This window comes from Amblyomma maculatum, chromosome 2, assembly GCF_055883805.1.
Source record: "Amblyomma maculatum isolate TAMU_Amacu chromosome 2, ASM5588380v1, whole genome shotgun sequence".
In the NCBI taxonomy this organism is placed as follows: Eukaryota; Metazoa; Arthropoda; class Arachnida; order Ixodida; family Ixodidae; genus Amblyomma; species Amblyomma maculatum.
In genome coordinates, this window is record NC_139345.1 from 28415359 (window position 1) to 28439579 (window position 24221).

Sequence of the window (24221 nt, forward strand, 5' to 3'; positions counted from 1 at the left end):
TATGCCAACAGGCTCTGAGATAAACCTCATGTGCAATGATGACCCTATAAGCCAAGTAAGGGAACAATCCTTAGGGGTATTGTTCAATGAACACCTGAATTGGAACACGCATGTGAATTACCTTACGGCGAAGCTAATAAAAACTGTGGAAGTTTTCTATAGAATAATGCACCTGTTACCACTTTGGCACTTTTTTTACAGTAAGCTTACTTATGGTGCTTTAGAATGTGGCACAACGACATATAATAACTACAGGAAACTGGTCCTCTTACAGAAGGAAGTTATTCGCATTTTCTCGAATTTTCATCGCCATTATGCGAGCTTGTGAACAGCACCACTTTTCAGTCAGTATGACATGCTAAGAGCGGACCAAGTACATTATTTGAAATTACTGTGTTCTTACAAAACAAACAAGAAAACCCACTCAATGCCATTGCCTCGGGCCAAAAGCAATATGTATGCCCAAGATACGAACCATTTACGGAAAACAAGCGTTTCAGTTCCATGCAACATAAATACTGAATAATGTGGAGGAATTAGTAGATTTTAACTGCTCAAAACGCAAATTTAAAAATCAGATCAAGGAAATGTCATTACGGCAACACTTGTATTTTGGAACCGAATAGCTACTCAGATTTTCCCATCTCTTATGTGATCCACCTTATGTGCGCTTTCAGGCCATGAAGGACGTGGCTTTTAGGGTGCAATCAACGTATCCTGTTGTCTTCAGGCTTTTTTTCTTACTGTGTGCTGCCATCTCTGTGGTTTTTTTTTATAATTTATAGGAATTGTTCATGTGCATTCCAATCAATTTTTCTCAAATTGTTTGAAGTACATGGAAATTATTTGTTTGAAATGTATAATTTTGAGTTGAAAATTTTCTTCTGTAATTAGTATATGGTAGAAATGATTGTAACCGTATTCCACTGTCTGCATTATGTGCGTTTTTACCCTAACAGTGTTTGTAATGACGAGCTGTTTCCGATACATGCTTGTAATTTTATATGTCGGAATCTGTGTGCGGGGCCGGGACTCCTGTCAGGCTTTCACACAGCCTTTAGTCCCTGCTTCCTCTCGCTTGTACGAGGAATCAATAAGCCAATTCCAATTGCAGTTCCAAAATTCAGAGCTATAGTAGGATAAAGCTTTAAAACAAAAATCAGTTGATGTGCAAGTACTGCTCCGCTGACCAATCGCAACAGCAAACGGGATCAGCTTTATAACATTTGACTATATCAAACAAACAAGAGACGTCAAAATTTTTGAAGTGACTTCATCTAACATCTATGGTCGTGTTTGGGTAACAGCGTTATCAATGGACTACTCTCTGTCGCGGGAGAATACTGTGTGGCGGTCACTGCAAGCTCGAGCCTTAAAGTACAGCAGCCTAGATACGGAGATCCTTGTTATCTTCCGCTCTCCGTATATTCGTCCATGCTGAGCGCTAGTATGACTAATTGTGCTGTGTCACCAGTTGCAGTTGAGTAACAGCGGCACTGATAAGTGGCGTCATCCCTGTGCCAATCATTTCTCACTCGTCGTACCATCAAGGCAATGAGCAGCTGAGAATTTTCTCTTTATTCCGGAGTGAGAAAAACAAGAACTCACGAGATGCAAAACGCTTGGACTCTCACTTAACTGTCGGTAGAAGGAAACGCTAGAAACCAGGTAAGGTAATGATTTCAAGGTAATGAGTCTATTGCCGCTTGGAAGACACTGCAGATTTTTATGGTGCTGAAAAAAAATTTCATGGCACCCTTTTTTAAAGCAAATGATTCATTTGGAGTGTGTTATAATATAGGGCTGCAATGTCCTAACAGTGCAGCATAAATTTCTCAGTGGCGCATCGCGTTTTAAATACAAGCAAAGCAAACGTTTACATGCACCAAAATATACTTGTTTTCACGTTCTTCTGCAGCTAACCGATGAAGTAATCCTGCGGAACTGCACCGGAACAGCAGCTCTGAGTGTGAACACTACGGAGGCGCCCGTCAACGTGGCCGAGAGACGATGATTGTCTCCCCACTATCGGGAGCCATTAATGCACCTGGCAGTCAAGTGCAAGAACGCAGCTTGTGAAGCCTGACGTTATCATGTTCGCTACGAAGTATATTGCGCCGTTTAGCATAGCTTCAACGCAGAACACGCTCGCTTCCGCTGCACAGCTCAATATTTTTTGCGGCTATACATATTATGCTCGCACACTGAGCCGTCCGTACAACGTCCAAGGCCTTACACAAGATCTTTAACCTGTGAAGTTTTCAAAGCTTCGCGTTTCTTTCGAGGACACAGCCGCGAAGGCTGCGGCCTCAGCATATCTCGAAAAATGCATGCCCTTGACCACTTTATTGTCACGTCCTGTGCCAATACCATACAAGGCGTAGCTCGACTGAGAACGAAACATTTTTACAGTGTGCAGTTTCCTGTTTTGTCGATGACATGGATCCGCTCAGCTCACCGAACGCTCACACAATGATTCGCACGTACGACCAAGTCTCCGCTGCAAACAGCTGCCAATCATTGGCCCAATCAAGCCATGTGTGTTCTTCAAGTTACGCCAATCGCATAGATCACAGTGATGTGCACGTATGATAAACGGAGAAGCTCGTCAAGGGCGGTGTCATGCAGTGAAAGCGTTGTCCGCTGGATCATTTGCGAACTTGCCTGGGCAGCATCAGTTGCGGCCTGCCTCCGCGCACCTCTGTTGTGCCAATAAATTAAAGTAGTGCCTTCGCGAACCCCCGGCTCAGTGTGATCACTTAAGCGGCAATAACGTCTTGCATGCTCTCCTCCGACGCAACCAAGCAAGGCCGACTGAGTCCACAACGAGGCGGCAGAACGACGTCTCCAAATCTGCCCCATAAAAGCGGCACACGTCTTGGTGAAGTAAAAAAATAGCGGTTCAGCAAAACAACGGGAAGCAGTAAAGACCTTAACACCGGCCTTGAGAAGTAACATGCGTTTTGCTTTTGGTCTTCGCACTTTTTGTCACGGAGAGCAAGCTGCCTGCTGGGTAAGCATACAGCGCTGCTTGAAATCCGACTTGTATATCCAACGGCATCGAAGGAATCCTGGACAGTCCCGTGCATATTGTGTCGACGTTGCTATCTGGTCCGTCCTTTTCAGAAGAGCTCGTACACGGGAGACAGCCGCGAAGATACCACTGTAGTTTTTCCGCCTTGAGCTCATCAGGGCTGCAACTCTGCCAGCTGTCGCAGAAAGCCTTCGTTGGGACAAACGGATGGCCTGGCGGAGCGCGTCTTCTCCAGGGCCTCGCGCAGGCTCACTCCACGCCTAAGCATCAGGAAGGCCAGCACCAAAGCACACGACCTGAGAACCAGGAGACAGGCACGCGCCAGTTGGTTCTTGTCCCAAACCTGCACTTCCGCAACGGAACACTGTCAGACACGTTCAAAGACTACTCGGCTATTTCGGGTAATTTTGCGATATCTCATTGTAAAGACCCCACCTTACAGCAAAGCGGAGAGTTGAGCTAGTTGGTACATACTAGAGGAAATAGCAGCGCAGAGACAAGCGATAAAAACAACACTGACGCTATACTGCTTTGTCCCTCGTCTCTGCGCTGTTATTATAGAAGAAGCAGGGCAAACATTAGGCCGCTTCTGACTACATTTAATCCCCGGCTGTCCCCCTGACTGATTGACTGATTGGTTTATAGGAAGGAAAGGCTGCCCCCCCCCCCCCCCCTGGCTGTCTGTCAGTATGTAAAAATGGCGCTCAATCACTCTCGCTCGCCCTATTCCCAAACTTCGTCTTCCTCGTATTGGTTCCGCTTGCAGATTTCTGCGCGAATCTGCAACAGTTAACAGCTAGAAGAAACTTTGAGAGCACTGAAGAGATTTGCATGTGAGAAATTCGAAAGCATGTGCGTGGGCTGCTCTTTAGTATCTCCTATAGAGTGTCATGACTCAGCACTTTTAAGTGTCATGACTTTGATTGACTTACACAAGCCATGGACTCGTCATGCACACTGGATATGTGATCTAGCTGGCAGACTCATGATAAGTGACTATGGCTCACGACTAAACTATAATGATTCACATGATATGACTGGGCATGACATTTATATACCACTTGTCAATACATAGACATTCATGACTACCAGTATCATCCTAATATGACATCATATCGCGCGTTACATTTTGCTACCACATTTTGCTCTCAGATTTTGCGGACATAGCAAAGTAAGGCTTTCGCCTTAATAAAAGCTACGAGACTGCGGCGAAAGCTCCTACAAGTCCGCTATTCTCATGTGAGCGGGAGGCAAGGCCACAAGTCTGGGAGTTGTCGCCTCGATCTCCCAGTCCTCACTTTTCAGTCTCGCGGAGCCAAAAGCATGGCAGGAATGCAATGCCTGAAAAGGGCTATACGTGCACGATGACCCGCTACAAGCTGTTTCTGCAACAAGAGTCAAATGTTTAGCCTCATGCTGTCGTGGAAAATGTGTGTACCGCTTTTGCTGCGTTCTGATTGGCCGAGGCGGAATGCGTCCCTGCCATCGGCAATGCCACACTTGAACGCGCGCCAAGGAACGCCACGCGACAGGAGCGATGGTGTACCGTCCAAACCATGGAGGTCCAAACACACTTGCCGGAGAAAGTGTGATAGATACTGCGCCTTTCCTTTCCTGTAAACCAATTATAACTATGTGTAGCACTGCAACGAGTGCCGACAAGAAGCTAACGATGGGAGGCAAATTATAGCATAGGAAGCGTAGGCTTTCGCTAAGAGACCCTCTAATTTTTTTTTCCTTTCGAAGCTCTGCGCAGTGGCGAGCGTCGTCTCTATTTCGCCAAGTTTGTGCAAAACCCCACAGCTAGACCAAGGGTTCAAGCGACGGTTCGGGTGATGTGTACCGCCTACCGCCACCACCAGCCGCCAGCATACATGTTTGGCGGCCGGCGATAGCGGACAGCAGTATCTCTAGGCAAAACGGGCTATGCTAAGACATTCTATTAAACCTTTGAGGCGGACGGAACAGCGAGACTGCAGAAGTCGTCAGCGAATTCGTGATAGCTCATCCGTTTTAATGTATGTGGAGATCTACTTGTGGCAATTAAGATCATGCTATAATAATTTGCCAAGGCAGCCAATAAAATTCGCTCATCAAAAGTATCTGTGCAACATGCTACAAATAGAATATTATCATCGACAACATGCGAAGCCAACACAGCTGACGCTCATAAGAAATATAGACAGCTGTCAGCTGACGCAAGAAGATGTACTTGAGTGTTATAAGCACGGTGAGGCAACGTTCCGGCTTGCGTATAAAGCAGCGAATGCCAATCACCTTGTATACCATGTAGCTCAGGAAGGTTAAAGACCACTACCAAGAGCCACGTACTGCATACCGGTTACCGAGTAAAATAAATGTTGGCTGAGACTGAATAAATGGTTTATACCGAGGCAAGTCACAAGTCTTCAAGGCCGAGGTCGTTGTGGCACGCGCCTGGAGAATTCTTGCAGGAAAGAGATGCATAATCCTAATGAAGTGTCATGTTTGCGATTTACATGTTCAGTTCGTCATTTTAAGCTACAAGAGGCAACAAGGACCAACCAATCCATGGCGACAGGTACTATAAAGCCCGAGATGCATCATGAAATTGTTCTACACGCTCGTGGCGTAAAATCGTGCCGTACAAAAAGAAAAACAAAAGATCGCCCCGTAACCGAATGGTACAACGCTGCATGCGTTAGACCACACGCATGCACAACGAGTAGTGCAACGATTTGCACCGCGCAAATAAAGTTCTCAGGTAGAACTTTCGCTACAATTCTGTTTTCTTTTTCGTTTCCCGCGAAAAAAAAAAAAAAATGGCAGTAAGTTTCGTGCCATGCGCCCCGTGGTAGTGAAACAGATGAACTATACCGGTGTCCTGAATTCCTGGCAGTATATTACAAAGCAAAAATAAAACAGCTTTACTGAGAACGAAAAGTGGACAGAATTGCCCTTTGAGCTCCGAGTCTGTTGCAAGGATACTTTTTTTTTTTTCCTTGCAATAGCGACTGGCCGTCAAGCCACCGGTTAGTATTTGAAGATGTTGCCACGCTGTATAATGTCCCCAGGCAAGTCAAATAACAAAAGGTATCTCCACAACGTTTTCCAAAAAATATGCTAAACGCAGCTACAGCTGGAAAAGGAGCGGTCACCTGGACACGCCTGCGTTGCAGTGTACGAAGACAGATTGGCCGATGGACAGCGCCCCCTGGATGAAGTCGCACGCGGCATCGACGGTGGCACGGCTCAGTATAAAGTCCGGCACGTCGAGCATCTCCACTGCCATGTACTTCACGCCACGGTCTTCGTGGAAGTTGGGCACCGTCGAGGCGGCCGCGTTCACAACGTGTGTCACGCCGCAGGACTCGAGCAGGCTCCAATCGGCAGCGGCATCCTGCGAACCTACAGGGTCGCAGGCAATGTTACTACGTTGTCGCAGATGTATGCTATACCCATAGGTCCGGCAGCAGGGCCCGAAGTAAAAGTAAACTGCCGCGAGATTCAACAACAGTAACAACCCTTGCCAATTCGGGGCCCGTAATAAGATGATCAACACGATCCGTAATAAGATGATCAATAAGATGATCAACGTATCAACAACCTTAGATATGCGGATGATACCACTTTAATTGCAGAAAGTGAAGCGGAACTCAAGAGACTTCTGATGCGCGTACAAGAAGAGAGTGAGAAGTTTGGGCTTAAACTGAACATTAAAAAGACAAAGATCATGGCGTCTTGCCCTATCAAGTCCTGGAGCATCAAGGGACAAGAAGTGGAAGCAGTGACAGATTTTCTCTTCTTGGGCTCCAAGATTACCTCGGAAGGAGACTGCAGCCATGAAATTAGGAGACGCCTGCTTCTGGGAAAGAGAGCAATGGTTAGCCTTGACCGCCTAGTAAAGAGCAGAGACATTAGTCTGCCAACCAAGATCCGTATAACTCGTGCTATGGTCTTTCCAGTTGTGATGTATGGATGCGAGAGTTGGACTGTGAAAAAGGCTGACCGCCGAAGAATTGACGCGTTTGAATTGTGGTGCTGGCGAAGACTCTTGAGAGTTCCTTGGACTGCCAGAAGATCAAATCAGTCAATATTGTCGACCATAAACCCTGACTGCTCATTGGAGGGTCAAATTCTAAAGTTAAAGCTCAGCTACTTTGGTCATCTGATGAGAAGAGAGGAGTCGCTGGAGAAAGATTTGATGTTGGGAAAGGTTGAGGGTTGCCGGAGAAGGGATAGGCAGCGAACGCGATGGCTAGATGGCATCCTCGAGGCACTGCAGATGAAGTTATGTGATGTTAGGAAGATAGTGAGAGACCGGAAAGCGTGGCGTGACATGGTCAATAGGGTCACGAAGAGTCGGACACGACTGAACGACTGAACTGAACTGAATAAGATGATCAAAGAATAAAAAATTGCCGACGATTGCGTAACTTTCTAATGCGAAATTTGAGCGAAGCTAATCAGCTGTTCCAGCTTTTCGATAGATTGAGGCAAAGAATTCGAGCAAGACATGTACATTGTACAATCACAGACGCAGGCGGTTCGCAGCGGCGAACGGCGGCGGCTATGTGTTTCGGCTCGGGTGGTGTACATATCGAGATCCGCCGCCACCGATCCGGCGCTCTGCCGCCGCATAGGGGTGGCATTTTAAGATGAGCGAAAAGAGCAATTAAGTTATCGGGAGGTCGCGGGAGGCAGCGCGTGGGCCCATGGGGACGTTAATTTGCACGGCGAAGAGATAGCAGCGACTGACTGATGCCGCTGACGCCGCTAGCGAGTCAAGTCAACGTTGCTCTTCGTTTCGGCTTGGGATGCACGCACCATGATCCGCTGATGAAAAGCCGGCGCTTCGGCAACCGGAAAACACCATCGCCGCCACGCAAGAAAGGAGGTAACAGAAGCGGCGAACGGTGGTGGCAGGAGCGCGCGCAGAAATCAGAGAACACGCGCAGTCGCCGCCACAGAGGAAGAGGGGGCGGGGAGGGTACACGCAGCGGCGAACGGTGGCGGAAGGGGAAAGCGCTGCCTAAAGCCCCTCAATAAAAGTTTATTGAGAGGCTTTAGCGCTGCCCCGCGGCTGCGAGGCTGGTTACGATTGGTTACGAGGGACAACGGCCACGACGATGCGAAACGCAGGAACGGGCGCCAAAGAGCTGCGCTCTAAAAAAAAAGAAAAGGCTAACCTAGGCTGGAGGCATCGCACAAAGCAAACACGTGGTTTCCACTCTGAAAAGATTGGGTCCGTGTTCTACAGGGCTATCAAGTGGGAATAACAGGCGTTCACTAAAAGCGCATGGAGCCTCGCCTCGGGCGCAAGACACAATAGTTTTCTTCTGAGAGGGATCATAAACTTTATAAGCTGAATTGTGCGGTGGAGTGGTCACTCATACGCAGCGCAAGTAATTTGCCAGTAATGTACCCAATGTCTGAACCTATGTCCGGCATATCTACTCAGGAGCGGCGGACGCTGGGACGTGTTTGCGCAGTCTTACCATGGCGCCCGCAGTATCACCTCTCGTATCCGCACAATTTTTCAAACGCACTCGATCTTAGTGCACCTCCGAGTTCCAACCATTACGCATGTAAGAACGCCGCTTCTTTTAGCTACGGGTGAGGCAACAGCCCACATTACTGGAGCGTGGTGCGTGGCAAAGGTGGCGGGGACCTCTGTCACGCTATAAATAACACCCGTCTGGCCCGCTTGGAAGGTGGGACCAGGATCGTCGCTCCGGTTAGTACTGTGCTTACACGTAACATACCGGAATCCCGGCGCTAAACTTTTAAATTGTCTTTTTTTTAGATGTGGACGCGGCTTACGTGCTGACCCAGAATCACCAGAATCAGAAAATCACTCAGTGTTGGCGGGCACCAGAAAAGATGTGAATAATGTTGACTAGAAGGCTGGTTAACTACCTTCTAATGATTAACTTTATAACAATAACAGTTCGGCATCTTGTTGCAATTACATATAGCCAGCCAATAGTAACAGCTATGCATATCAGTTTTTCAAATTTCAGGAACGCGATCATCCTCAGCGCTATAGCACAAGTTTTGGTAGTCTCGAGCCAAAATAACCTACTTTTCTAAAAAAAAAAAATCACTCATTATTAGCAACTCCCCTCATCCCGTTCACGCAACAGTAAGTGTCACATGCATTTCCCTCTCAAGCCCACTGTAAGGTCGTGGTAAAAGATTAGACATGAATTTCATTTTGAAATGTGGAGAAAGCACGTGTAGCTCGCGGCGGTGGCTCAGCGCACCGCAGCAATTCTGGTCTTGACTGGAGCTAAGCACGCACGGACAGTGTCCTCAAGTAGCCGTACTGGAGTGCATGGTTCACGGGGGGTCCGAAGAGACCCAGTGCATGCTCACGTTGGCCGAATGCCCATTTGTCATTGATGGGATTTAAAAGATACACATCACTTCTGCTGCCGAAGTAGTATATTATAAGTCAGGAAGTATTCACTGTGCCTATGTATACGTATAGAGTGATCCACTTCTAGGTATAACACGCACTGCTTTCAAAGCAGCACTGCGTCGGATGCAGACGCTTATCGAAGCAAAGCGATATATGCACAGTGGGAGGCAGAGGTGATGCTTCGCATGGCCTGCCGCCTAGCTTTATGGAATGACCGGGTCGGACGCAATGATGCTTTGAATGCAGTGACCGTGGTATATAGCTAGAAGTTGATCACCCTGTACACAGTCAGTTTTTACAAGTGCTTTACTGAAAAAAAAAAAAAAATAATAATAAGTTGTTGTCTTTTTTTTTTTTTAAGCGTAACCTCAGTCGTGTGTGTAATTAAATAAATATATAAGCCGTACGACTTTGTTTCACGTTTCCGCATGTCTAGAGACCACATGCTCAGCTCATAGCGAACACGCATAAAGGAAGGATTGTTGGACCTGTGCTGCAAATTACTTTGCGTATCGTATCACCCAGAATTGAGAAATGTCTTTACACGGACAATGAGAATCTAAACTTACGGCCGAGCTTGAAGAGGCATATATACCCAGTCAATTAGCACGCGTCTTTTGCGCATTTAGCGTGAAAGCATGGCGGCGTCCTTGGATCGGGCAGCCGTTCGCTGCAGACGAACAAGGAGTCGTTGCAGTTCCGGTTGGCACGTTTATGAGCAACTATAGTACTGGTACTGTCGTTTTTCGTTTTTACAACCTTGCTTCGACGACGATGTGCATGGTGTAAAGAAGCTTTGGTGTTAAAATTCGGTCTGGAATCTGATGCTTTTAGGCCTAATCGGGTCGCCTACGACTTCTGAACGCAGCGAATAGGTTTAAAGTCGCGTTTCGGTGGTTACTATATTTAAATACTAATTTTGGCTGCTATATAATTATGTGGTCGAGGGCCCCTCTCGCCCCACAATCACTACATCTGTCATGGTCTCTCGTCTCAACCTTGAGACGAGAGACCCTACACCTGGTACGCCAATACCGGATTCATGAACGTATTAGTTTGCAAGAGCCTCCATGCAGCAGCTTTGTTACTCAATTTTGGGTCTGGTGGGGGTATACAGCCTACTTGCCAATCGATAATGGTTGATTATTTCCCCACAATTTAGCAACCCCTCCTCGTTACCCCAGTCGTCGTAGGGTCCCATGGCTGCCCGGAAGTAGAGTGCTCGTGCTAGCTCATGGGCAGCCTCGTCGCCTGGGACGGCAGTGTGCACGGGTGTCCAGATTATCTGAATTTTCCTGTTCAGTGGTTGCTGGCTAAGGATCTTTGCCGCCTCTGGCGAGATCCTACCTTTTCCAAAATTTTGAATGGCTGTCTTACTGTCACCTCAACGGAGCGACTGCTTGCTTTGGGAGTACATAATAAGTGGAGGGAGTTAGCAGAAGCGATTAAAGGATCTCAGATAGAGACTTAGCGCGACGAATACGGCCAGGGTAATACTTGCGAAAGTAGGAATAAACCCGGAGAAAGGATTAAGAAAGAAAGTGGACATACAGAGGGAGATAAGAAACGCCTTGTTAGTCCCCCCACTTCCTAAAAATACGCATCCGGAACTTAATAAAGAACGCAGGGAGAAGCGAGCTGAGGCCTTAAAGCTAAGATTCGGAAACATGGATGACAGTGAGGTAGCCTACACTGATGCGGCCGCGGAGGCCAAATCGAGGTGGCTTCGGTCGTAAACGGCCGAGGAGTGCCGGTTTCCGTTGCAGCTATCCGGGGACGCAATATAACGGCTGAAGAGGAAGTGGCGATCGCTTTGGCTTGCGCAGGAACAAAAGCAAAATTTGTCAAAGCAATTGAAAAAAATAGAGGGACACTTAGCTCCACCGTTTTTTCGTATATTTTTATCTTATGACCTGCCGAGCACGTCAGTGGCGCTTCTTAAAACTTGATGCGCCCCAGTGCGCGTTCAGCGGAACGCGTTGTTTGCGTTCGGTGCAACACCGGGGGACTACACCGTTAATTACGCTATAGCGTTCACACACGGGAAGGGGGGGGGGGGGGGGGGGGGGGGGGGGGGGGTTATTGCGACAGCGATACTGCGCTAGGTTTTCGAGCCGTCGCGTGGTCCCGGCGGAGGCCACGCTTGACCTTGAACAGCCGAGGAGGAGGAGAAGCAGAAGAAAACTGCCGTAACTTACGCTCTCGCGTCATATTCTTAACGGATGAGATTAAGTGTCCCCAATAATGTAACACCTGACATTGATGGGCGTGATAGGGGAATAATGTAGCAGGCAAAAGAAGCTTCTGCCGTTGCTATCGCAGTTCGACTAGGGTTAACCAGAGTTAAACAACTAAGTTTTTTTCACTCTTTTTCTTTCATTCATTGTGGATTTTCGCGTTACAAAGTACACCAGCGCCGACACCGACTTTTCTGCGACACGGGGCCCTTACGCTCGCGCGTAAAAAAAAAAAAAAAAAAAAAAAAAAAAATAGAACTTTGCCGAGAAGTAGGATTCATAAAGTAAGGTGCACCCCTTGCCAGCGTTACCCCTTACATCGTGGTGCACAATACAAAATAGTGTCAGGCAAGCGCGCAGAAGAGGACAAGGAAGTGTGCAAAAGAGATTCTCCAGGTAGAGGTTGAGGAAGAAGCTCACCATCTGTTGGTTAGGGCGCTAAGCTAACGTCAAGAATCGCTCTGTAAATAAACCTTAACAATATAACGAAGCCACCGCGGCGCAACAGGTAAAGTGGATTGTTGGGCGAGTTGGTTGGACATTATGTTAAAACAGCGCTAGAAACACGGACAGATAGCAAGGCACACACCTTGCGTTGTGTTTGTCTTGCTATCTATCTGTCCTTGTTTCTAGCGCTGTTTTAACATAATGAGCAACAGGTAAGCTTCCTATCCCTAATATGATGATTATGATGATGATGTGGCTATCCCTTTGCATCGGGGGGGGGGGGGGGGGGGGGGGGGGGGGGGGGGGGGGGGTCGCACGATGTGCGCCCTAGCCGTTTACATGTCATAGGTCATAGCATACACACATATATATTAAGTGAATGGTACCGCCACCTTACGCCGGACGGCGACATTCATAGAAGACTAAAGCAGAAAATGAGCACTTGATGGCGCCACTATTTCCACCGAACTGATATGTTAGATCATTTTGTCAGCAAACGACATTCTTGGCGTTTTCTATTGTCTAGCTTACCTATGTAGAGGCCGGGCAGTACTTCGCCCACCTGAAGGTCTGGCTTTAAGTCCGGAACGAATCCCGGGAATTCGTCGAGTTGCGGAGGCGACACTGCGCAAGGCTGTCCCTTCGTATCTCGTGTTTCGAAGAATTGGCGTCCGTCCGCGGTCCTTACTCTTGTCCTCACAGTCTTCAGTGAGGCACGGTCAAATGTAGCTATGCCTTCCATGGGGGAGCCTGATCGTGGAGTTAGAGTTTTCTGGCTAAAATGAACGCGAAGCGAGAGCGGTTTCATGTGCTCGAGAGCATATTTCGGCAAGTCAAATATGAGCAGTCACGTGACGGCAGCAGTGACGCAACGCCTGCGTCATGGTTGTTTTTTTATTTACATTTTTTTTTTTCTGCCCGGTCACCGCTGGTTCATTCAGAGTTGGTTTTTAAATAGCGCATGCGGCAGAGAAGAACAGTACCGATAGAACGATAAAACGGGTGGTACCGAGCCATCGGCTCTCCATTGTGGGGAGCTTTTACCCTGCCATCGATTCCCAATTGCTTCTATCTGGAAGAACATTGGGTTTCCTCAATGAAGTGCTACCCCTGCCTGTTTGAATTCGCCCTTCCCCTGAGTCCTTTTCTTTTTCTTTTTTTTTTTTTTTTTTTTTGCGCGAAGAATTGGAAAGCATGGCTTATAGCAAGAAACATTTTGCGTGTTTTTTACGCATTTTATTGTTATTTTTTGTTTTCATTTTCTGATTGTTTGTATTTATAATTCTGTACTTTTTTTCGCCGACTCCTGCAGGTCCTCTGAGGACGAAACTTTCTCAATGCGGTCCTCATATATCACGGTGATTCGGTACGAGAAAATGAACCATATTTTCCCCTCGATACCCTCTGATCTTGTCGATAAAATGTGTGGCTCTTTCTTGAACCGGCTAAAGTGTTTACTCTTAAAAACTTTCAGGTGAAATATTTCGGGTCATGTGACAGCCCTTCAGAATTCCTAGAGGAGGGCAAAAGTTGGTCTAACTAAACATTTAAAAAAAAAAAAAACAACCCTCAAATATTTTACCTTCGCGCTACAAACTATTTTACAGATGACGATTATGAATTGCGGTTATTAATTTCACAGCAAACAAATTTGTAGCGCAAAGTTCTTATGTTAATTCATCTAATTATTCTCCCCCCCCCCCCCCCCCCCCCCTTGAAAAAAAAGAACTTTTGTTTTTTCAGTTTTCTTTATACTCGTTCCCAGTAAAAATATAACTATCTTAATTTATAGCTAGCTTCATTGCAATTTTTCTCAACTATTTTTATCGAAGCCTTCTATAATTTTTGAAGTTCAGTGCCGCACCTGGTTGCCTCACGCATGGTTGTTACTACCACGGCACTGCGGAGCATGGCCGTGCACGTTTCAGCCGGAGCCGACATAACTCGTTTTGCTCTCAAATTTTGTAACGGGAGTTGTTCATGTAATAAAGAATACACAATAAATGCACTTGCTTGACTTATCAGGAGCAATGAGAATCATGTGTTTTATTGCAGTGTAATCCCAGTAAATATGGAGCATCTAATGCTTCGAATAACATATCAGTTGAGTCGATAAATAGTTTGAAGGATATTTGAAAACGGTAAAGGGTGTCACCACGTACTGCTCATCCTGCTCCCTCTCTCAGGAATCAATAAGGTTGGTACACACCCACCTGTCGGTTTCAATGATGATGGGAAGAGAGCTCCGGTGGCTGCGTGTGGTTTGTTCGTGAAATAGTGAAAACTGTTTTGTAGCTGAGTTCCAAAAATGTAGTTCCAGCGAGAACAGAGGTGAGGGGTTCGATAGTTTGAAATGATGCAAGTCACGTGTGCCTTTCACATTTATGACCATTGCAAACCTGTAATTGAGTTGAGAACCTTTTGCAGCCGAAGCTTCACTAGGCCAGCTAGATCGAGCATTCAGCTTCAGTGTCGGTTTGCCTTTGAGCATCTTGAAGGTCAAGCCTTTTTACGCTCCCGCAAAAAGCTTCCGCTTCCACCCAGGTTTAAGCAAAGTTAAACCACAGCTAATTATTATTTCTTTACCAGTGTTTTCTAGAACCCATGCAGAGAGCCTCAATACCATTTATGTTAGTTTATGGCCTTCTCAAGAGCGTATGTAGTGTCATTGTAGCGATCGTAAAGCCTTTGAAAGCTTGCCCTTGATACAAGGCGCATTGCGATCCCTCATTCCGTCACAAACGCTCTTGCCAATAACTAGGTGACGAAAAAAAATTCACTCAGCTGTAAGATGAAAATCCTCTTCGTGGTGGCACAAGCTAATGAATTTTTTTGCCGTTATACTGGGTTGAGGCACCATCAGGGAAATGGTGAATATTTGAGGCGAAAGTCTTTCTTGGCTCATCAATCAGCGCCGACTGACCAAGTGGGCCTAGCAAATAGCGGTGGCGAAAGGGACTCTGGATTGAGAAACCTTTATTTTTCATGAGACCACTGTCTTCATGCATCAATATCCTCAAGACCAGCAACAGCTACTTTAATGGGCCTGCAGGATAGAGGCGGCACATAGGGCCCTGGACAGAGTGTTCCACTCAGGAAGACAAACACAATAAAAGTTTTTCATCCCCTTCCTCATCATGATCCTCTCAGCCAAGCGCGCAAACCACTACTTCACGCCGGGCTCATAACAAACCGTGAGTATGATAGTAGCCACCAAATGACAATGCAGTTGGTGATAATTATGATGATAGCGATAATAACAACGCTGCAGTTAGTGATAATGATAATCCTGGTAGCAATGACAATGACGGTGCATTTTGTTGCGATAGTGATGATGATCGTAGCGATGACAATGACGATGCAGTTAGTGAAAACAGTCCTGTAAAGTGGCTTTCAACATTTTCGCTCTTAAGCAGACTTAAGCGCAGTTCTGCATATATATATTTTTTCACGGCTGCTAAATTTATCTATCATTTAATTTCCCTCTGTAATGTGTACTCACTGCTCAGCCACTGTGATTAAGCCGTCGCGACAGTAGTCGTGGTGACGTGGACAAATTTTGATCCTACAGGCGGCCAACACACAGACTTCGTCGACGACATAAAGCCCCTTGGACCACTTTTATCTTTTTGATGTTTGCTGCAGTGCGCTTCCCGGCCAGCGTATGACTCTCTGGAACCGCAAAAGCATTCTGAGCAGGGAAGTGGCGCTACTGGGGCAACCATCTCCGGATAATGATAATAGTAATAATTGGTTCAGAGGAAAGGAGAGGCGCAGTATCTATACACTTGTTCTGTGGACACCGTAGAGAGAGGGGGGAAGGTGGGAGTGAATGAAGCGCTGAACTTTATTTTCTTTAATCGCGTAAACCAAAACAGGCTCCGATAAAACTCACTGAGCAAAATTTCGATGAAGCTAGCTATGAGGTGAGCTTTAATTTATATTTTTACCAAAACGCCTCTGTACGAAGTTTATGCCAGAAAAAGCGGCACACACTTTTTTCTAAGTTTGACATTGTTCTTGCGAAATATGTTTTGTTGCAGTATAGTTTGAACCATTTAATGAAATAGCAAATATTATAGAAAAACAGCCAAATATGTGATGTTGCTCGCCAATCGCGAAGGAGTGTAAAAAAAAAGTAAAGAAACGGCGTTTTCTGGGAAAACAATTAAATAAACCATGCAAAAACTTTCCGCTACAAATTTATTTGTGTGACCAAAAGAATGCATACTAATTATCTGTAAAAATATTCAATTGTAAAAGTATAACATTTGATTTTTTGTAAATTTTTTATCGAGACACAGTTTCGCACTACTCTGAGAAATTCAAAGGTCTGTCACATGACCAAACTTTTTTCGCCAATGTTATTAAGGGTAATTGCTTTAACCGATTCAATAAAGAGCCAAGAATTTTATCTACAGGATCGGAAAGGGTCGAGAGCAAACTTTGTTTACGTTCGGCATGGAATGATCCAGCAATATCAATTTCGGACCCCTGTCCCACGTCACGGAGGCGCGTTCGCTCAGCGTGGTTACAGCGGGGCTTTATATCAATGACTCGTGGTATTTCACATAATGTGGCATATTATGAATGTGTGACAATAAGATGTGCCAGATAATAGAGGCACAAATTAACAGATAAGAGATTAAGCGAGTGTATGAAAGTTCATGCACGCGAACGAAGATCGGCAAGGAGGACCCGCTTTCGAGGCACAATAAAGCTGTCGCGTCATACGCTTATAAGCAGAGCTGAATAAATATCCCCGACATTTTGAGTATCGATCGGGTACCTTTAAATGATACGATACACCGAAGTCTTCGATATCAACATTTAGAAACTTTCATTTCCCGCCTAATACCAATATAAACGATATACCGAAACATAATATCGAAGATGCAATGCTTATGCCTGAGAAGAGTGATATCATAGCAGCGCCGCGGCGGTTTGAAGCCACGTGCCTGCAGCTCACACTTTGACTCTCTGGCTTATATTGGGCTTATCAAGCCGGGCTTGGGCCTCAGAGCGTGATGAGCTCAGTGCTCTAGTCCACGTTCAGGGGGAAAGATGTCAGTAGTCAAGTTCGGCACGCGGACACAATGGGAGACATATCGATATACCATGAAAAGAAGACAAGACATCGCTGCCGTGTTTGTAATGCTCGACGAAGTTTCATCATTATCATCATCATCATCAGTCTGGCTATATTGAGTGCAGGGTAAGGACGAAGTTTATTACGTGTTAACTCGACCAACAACCCTGCAGAATCTTGCAAGTTCAGGCGATGAGCCGATTTCTTCTGAGCAGTGTGCGGCAAACGATCTGTCTAGGAGCTGGTTGCAGCACGCCACAAGATGGGGAACTCGTCGGAAACAGCCGCATCTCCGGGTGAGAGGCCTCCGTAGGTCGGCGGTGACACCTCCCAAGGTCTCCTGGCAATCACTGCGTCGTCACCTACGAAGAGAAACGATTGCAAAATTTAACTTAATTTTACAAATCTAACTACTCTACAGATCATTTAAAAATACAAAATGATCATACATCTGATCCAGTTGGTTTTACCGTCTATAATGCCTTTGCCGCTTTTACACTACTGAATACTTTTAGTCGAAGACGAGGGTTCACAAGCGCGATAGGATTTTCCTGGGGGAAAATGTGGTCTGAAGTGGGTATACCGTGATGGTAGGTGACGTTTCTGAAGGGTGGCGTCGGTGAGCCGAGGGTGGGCCGAGGGTGACGGTGGGTGAGTGCGGCGCGAGGGCAGAGAGATGAGGTGGCTGAACGGTGGCACTTCTGGAAGGCAAATGGCTTTCCCACTGCTTCTTTGAATACGGTTTCGAAATCTACTTTTTAACGCGTGAGCATTGGTACTCCCATGTCGGAAAAAATTCTCTATATGGCACTTCCGGCGTCATACTGCGCCGTACTGTTTGAAGCCGTACAACCTCGAAAAATCCCGAGCATGCTTCTAGCATGTGATAGTTGCTAGGTAACATGGCCGGGCACTGATCGGTCGGCGGGCTGTGTGACGTCATGAGACCACATGACCTGACCGATATGGCAGGCGCTGCCAACTCGAGCTTCTCCTGGGATGGAAGGGCGAGATGTTAATCGAACCCACCGAGAACCTCGCACGTCTATTCAGACGCGTTACTCCTTCGCTCTAAACATGAATTACCCAACAAGGGAGCAAAAAAGTAGTAGTGTGTTTTATAGCGCACTCTTCGCAGATATATACACAGTATCCAAGCCTATGGTTTTCACCAATAAATGTACGGAATGCTATAATATGTTCGTAAACAGACATATTCCTCAGTCTTGTGATATTTATTTGATGCAATTTATAACAATCGAGGGGGGGGGGGGGAGGGGGCTTTTAATCTTTGTAACAAAAGTTTTGAGGTGAAGACGACATTCAAACATGGGTTAAAATACTGAAGCATTGCTTGGACATCGCCTATTTTCAAGTGAGGATCAGCTTCCGCTGCCGACCATAAGCTCCGCTGCGTTTTAATCTTGTGGGGCAGCTTACGACTGCACGCTTAGCTTTCCCCCTACTTTCTGCCATTCGTTTCCTTCTTCGTGGTTTTGCTAGGTCTCTGAAGGCGACTCTTCACAGCGTCCCATGCACGTGTAATACACAAGCTGTGATTCGTGATTACCGAAGGATGAAAATACAGGCTGCGATCAACCGTTCTTTTTCAATGGCAGCAGACTTGCATAATTCACAGCATAAATATATAATCATGTAGAATATGCTACCGAAAAGTAACTTTCCCGCTTATAGGCCGCATTAATGCATATACCATCTGCGGGTTTGTTTGTTCGTTTGTTTGTTTTGTTTTTTTTTTTTCCTTTTTTGCTCTGCTGCGGGGGCTTATACAGTTAAAACTTGATTTAGCGAAGTTGAGGGGAGCCGCGAAATATTTTTTTTTTTAAATCAGGAACTTCGTTAAATCGAGGAAGGCATCAGTCGATTGTGTTGCGGCATCAAGGAAGTACCGCGGCATCATATTCGTGAAGCGTAATTGCGCTGAAAATGTCACTGTACTGCTACGTCATATGCAATACCAACTTGTCCACCATGCTATGTTGCTACAATGAAATTGCGACCCGCGCAACCATCGACACCGATAGCGCGTGTGAAAAGTAGCAATGAAATTTTTACCTCGGCAAGAACGGTTTCAGGGGATTGAATTTCTTTCTCAGCAAAGACGTCGCTGATATTTGGTTGCTTGCGGTTTGCAAGCAAAATCTGACCGAATTTTTCGTGCATTCTTCCCTCATGTGTTCCGGCAAACTGTCGCAGCAGAATAAGGGCAACCATAATTTGTTCCGCTGTTGGCATGCAGTACATATGACTCGCGTTTAGCACCGCGTAGTTTGGCAAAAGTGGGATGTAGTTGCCGCACGATCTTACCGTTGGCTCGCAGTCAATATATCCTCGAGTGATTTGTACAAAATATACAGAAAGTAGACTTTTTCACCTTAATTTTTCAGAAAAAGGTTCGTTTATAAATTGGGACAAATAGCGAAATTAGTTCGTTATTTCGAGTTACTGAAAGCATTGGACCATGTGAGTGTCTTAGAGGGGATCGGGATTCAGAAGTGCAAGATGCCGGGCTAGTTGGTACTGCATAATGAAATAAAACAGCGCAAGGAACGGGACGGAACACGAAAGAAAGGAGACAAAGACACAGGCGCTGACTAACAACTGAAATTTTATTCCGAAGCAGGACACATATATAAGGTACAAAAAGAGGGGTGTGGCCAAATGCGATCCTGCACAATCACCTAAACAGTGTAGTCACGTCAAGAGTAAAAACGATAAAAAGGTGAAAGGCCGAAAAGACTAAAAGCGATAAAAACCATGGTGCAAGAGGCCGGGACGGAAAGCAAAGCCGGTAAAAACAGATATATACATAGCCAAAAAGGCAAGTAAAAACATTAAAATATAAAGGTAAAAAAAAACACGGGACTAAAATCGTGGCACAGGGTGATTAACAAAAGTAGCGGAGAGGGGCATTCATGAAAAAGATTAAACATTTACCCTGCCTCTGAGAAATTCCAATTCTTTTTGCGACAGGGGATATCGGGATATCCCCTTTCGGGATATCTTCGGGATATCTTCGGGATATCTTCGTTAAATCCGGACTTTCGTTAAATTGGGTTTCATTAAATCGAGTTTTGACTGAGTATTTAGTGAAGGCTTTGGGGAGAGTGAATGTATACGTGGGCTTGTGGTGGGTCGCGTTCCTGTAGAGTTTGGTCATTTAGTGATGAATGAAACATCTAGAGGGGGAATGTGTACGGGTTGTACAGTTGGGTGATGGAAGGGTTTTCCCTCTCCTTTCTGTCATTTGTTCTCCATCTCTGGAGGAGTGGGAGGCCGTGCTGCGCTGTTCGGACCCGAACATCCAGGCTCGGGTCACTGAGTGGCCCGAAGAGATCGCCGACAGGACGCAACTGGCGGCCATCTTACGCGGCCAACAATCAAGCTAAACCCTCACCTCTTAGAGCCGATGAAAATAAATGTTTTCCTATCCACATCCTTTCTCGTTTTCTTTTTTTTTTCCTGCAGCCCAGAAGGCGACTCGTTACAGGGTTCATCTCGTGTAATACAAAAACTGTGATTCGTGAGTGCCGAAAGGGAAGAAATACAGGCCTCATCTAGATCGTTCTTTGTCAATGACAGTCAACACGCAACGTATATATATATAGCAAACAAGCGGCGCTCTTACCGAGCCACCTCGTAGACAGGACACGCCGAGGCACGCTGCAGCTTCGATTTCCCGGCGCTCCGTGCAGGGTGCGCATGTGGAACACGATGCAGTCACCCGGCTGCGCGTAACAGAGAGCGCGTATACATTACAGTGCACTGGAGCTGCTTGAAAAACCAATCGAAGACTTGTGTGTTGACGACGATTTTCTGAAAAGTGACGGAGGTATTCTTTTTTTTTTTTTTTTAGACTGAACAACTCTTTAAACACGGAGGTATATTTTTTAGACTTAACAACTCTTTAAACGCAAGGACACAGATTCTGCAGGAAGTGGGACTAACCGCAACAAGGGAAGTGAACTTCTCCAAATGGCTCACCGACAACGATAAGATCAGGAGCCTTCTCCGGTTGCTTACGAACAATAATTTACGTGGGTTTTTATCATATGCTTTTGGCAAGCTTGCGTAACAAAAACAAAAAGAAAAAAATTTCCTAAGGCGCAGGGTACGTATATATCCAGCATTGCCATCATATTGTGACATACCGGAGGAATAGCCGCACTGTTTCCTTCTCAGGCTTCACGAAATAAATTGTTCCCCTTTTTGTTGTACGCTCAAACATATGGTTCAGTTAGCGTAACTTTATTAAATGGCGAACGGATATAAGCAGTCGCATTGCACTAGCGAAAACGCAAGCGAACTAAAGAAAAATGCACATAGACGCTACACACTTAGTAGAAAGTCGGCAAATTAATTACACTTGAGCATGGTAAAACAAGAAATTCCAAATACATTACTTATGGCATGCAGGCATGGTATGCTTTAGATAGACAAGTTATTTTTGGAGGTAGAAAACCCAACATCCTGTTCTGCCTGTATACGCCTCCGCTCTGCTTGCAATCTTCGAGTACAGCCAAAACCATATTAGCCCGGTTTTTCACAAGCTTATCTGTTACCCCAAGAGATTTCCTGGGAGGCGCGCTAACGCAAAGGAATAAGAGTGCGCCCTCGTACCCAGTTGGCTCGAGAAGGAAGGCCAGAAAATTATATAGTACTTTTTTTTCTTCTTTATTTCAAGGTGATCCTTTGCTCTTGGTCGTGTACTTCGTGGAAGGTCTCGTTTAGCAGATGTAAGTATATGGTCATCAAAAGTTACAACACCAATTACCTGTGTTACTTAACAAATTAAACAAAGCAAACACCCGCATTGACACAATAAGTCCTCGATCATGGATATTGCAGTGTATCCGATATGTTTCCGCCAATGTGGTACAGTCGTCTCTCCCAAGTAGTGTATGCTATGCTATATTATATGGTATTATATATGGTATGCTAACCTATGCTATTGTATTTTTCTGTGCTATTGTTTGCTAATGTATGCCACTGTATTACTTGATGAATGATGCTGTTGGAGTTTATTTTTATTATTTCTTAATTTTTTATTTATTTATTTATTTAGTTAGTTAGTTAGTTAGTTAGTTAGTTAGTTAGTTAGTTAGTTAGTTAGTTAGTTAGTTAGTTAGTTAGTTAGTTAGTTAGTTAGTTAGTTAGTTAGTTAGTTAGTTAGTTAGTTAGTTAGTTAGTTAGTTAGTTAGTTAGTTAGTTAGTTAGTTAGTTAGTTAGTTAGTTAGTTAGTATTATTATCATTATTATTTTTTACTTCTGTTCATTGCACAGCTTTAGTAATTATGTTGTTTGCTCCTGGTGCCGATTGTTTTGCTTTTGCTGCAGCTGGCAAAATGTAACCGGGAGCGTGTTCCTTATCAAGCCAACAACTTTGTCGGCTTTTTGATCGCGCTCCTAGCATCACCTTGTTTAACGCAAGTTAATTAATAATTGATTGATTGATTGATTGATTGGTTGGTTGATTGATTGATTGATTGATTGATTGATTTATTTATTTATTTATTTATTTATTTATTTATCTATTTATTTATTTATTTATTTATTTATTTATTTATTTATTTATTTATTTATTTATTTATTTATTTATTTATTTATTTATTTATTTATTGATACTTTCTTTGAACGCCTGCGGTCTCAAGGCCGGCGTCGGCATCTCATAGAGATTTTGTTTCTACACGCCGCATACACGGGGCAGCCACTATATGCCAGTGTTTACTGTAAGCTATTTTTGAATCCAGCCATTACACTGGTTTCTTCTGTTGGCCTAGACGCTGGCTTACGTCGTGTTAGAGGCGATCGAGATGGGCTGTCTTGTTGGCGGTGCTATGACACTCCATCTTGGTCGCATGTAGGGTCGACAGCGTTAGATGACTGATAATTATTCCGAAATTATTTCATATCCACGTGGTATGGAGCTAATATAGAGCTGGAAGAAAAATATTGAATGTGAGTCTAACGACGAAGAATCCTCGAGCGATAACGGTATTAAAAAATTTGAGCTCCTGGTACTAATTCCAGAAAAAAGTTCAAGGAGCAACGGGCTATTGTTAACGACTTCACATTACAGGCCTTATAACTATACGTCCTACACGTAGACGGAATGTCCGGATCCATTCATGAGCAATGCCCCCAAAGAAAGGCGCCATAACGCCGAAATCAAAGCGGTGCTCCTCGTGCTAAATTAGCACGACGAGCAGCTAGAGCACCTGCATCGCCCACTTGAGCACAGCGTCGTGCTGCACCTCGGGCACGTCCTCGTAGTCATGGTCGAAAGCAACGTCGCCAGGCGCCAGCGACGCGTAGTTTTGGCTGGTGGCGAACTTGCGCGGGAAGAACCACTTGCCCCAGCGGTGCGATCCAGCGATGAATTGGATACTCGACTCCAGGTCCACCGGCATCCAAATGGAGCACACCTAAACACGGAGCCAGAGCGCTATGGCCTTGACAAACAGGCAATGGAAGCTCACGTCATATAGTTAGGGTGTCAGTCGACAACGCAACAAGAACAAGGCACGAGGCTGATTTTGTTCTACTTGCGACGTCCTCCGTTATCGGCTTATGTTGAGGGTTGTGGTTCTTGCTGACCAGTTTCAGGTCAAGTTGCGCTTGCACCTAGAGTGTCTTACACAGCGTGATATCATGACTCTGGTATGAGTGACCACTGGAAACCTTGAAAGCATGAGATAAGTTAGAACACGGGAAAACTAAGTAGGCATATAGCTACTTTTCTTGTGTTTAAAGTTAGTCCACATTATGCGATTTTGTCACAAAGAAAGAGACGCCGACCTGCTCCAGTCAGTACCAACTCGAAGTAACAGCGACAAACTATCATGCAAATGGGGTCCTGGACGGAGGGCTCCACTCTAGCAAGAACTTAGCAATCTACCCTTCATACTAAATGAGAGACATTTTGCTGTTGGTTATTTTTATTTTATTTTTTTTTTCACTATAGGGAGCCGAAGAAGCTGAGCTATATAG

At 45.3% G+C, this 24221-nt stretch overlaps 3 protein-coding genes across 3 annotated transcripts in view; 1 reads left to right on the forward strand and 2 right to left on the reverse strand.

The window, feature by feature from the left end:
• LOC146198209 (uncharacterized) overlaps positions 1 to 2738 on the forward strand; it is a 19691-nt gene extending 16953 nt beyond the window's left edge. The window contains exon 4 of the mRNA XM_084593610.1: positions 1919 to 2738. Coding sequence (XP_084449736.1) covers positions 1919 to 2014 — 96 coding nt within the window. The 3' untranslated portion in view covers positions 2015 to 2738. The remainder of the gene's footprint in view (positions 1 to 1918) is intronic.
• LOC146198210 (dual specificity protein phosphatase 19-like) lies at positions 2674 to 12967 on the reverse strand. Its single transcript, XM_084593609.1, has 3 exons — positions 12653 to 12967; positions 6172 to 6421; positions 2674 to 3330 (listed from the first exon to the last, which is right to left on the reverse strand). Exons 1-3 carry the CDS (start codon positions 12927 to 12929, stop codon positions 3189 to 3191), a joined length of 669 nt encoding a protein of 222 aa, XP_084449735.1. The 5' UTR covers positions 12930 to 12967; the 3' UTR covers positions 2674 to 3188.
• Positions 12968 to 17395: 4428 nt separating this feature from the next.
• On the reverse strand, positions 17396 to 23650 carry LOC146198211 (uncharacterized). Its single transcript, XM_084592575.1, has 3 exons — positions 23450 to 23650; positions 20860 to 20959; positions 17396 to 17572 (listed from the first exon to the last, which is right to left on the reverse strand). The coding sequence occupies exons 1-3, from the start codon at positions 23639 to 23641 to the stop codon at positions 17445 to 17447; spliced, it is 420 nt and encodes a 139-aa protein (XP_084448701.1). The 5' UTR covers positions 23642 to 23650; the 3' UTR covers positions 17396 to 17444.
• Positions 23651 to 24221: the final 571 nt, after the last annotated feature.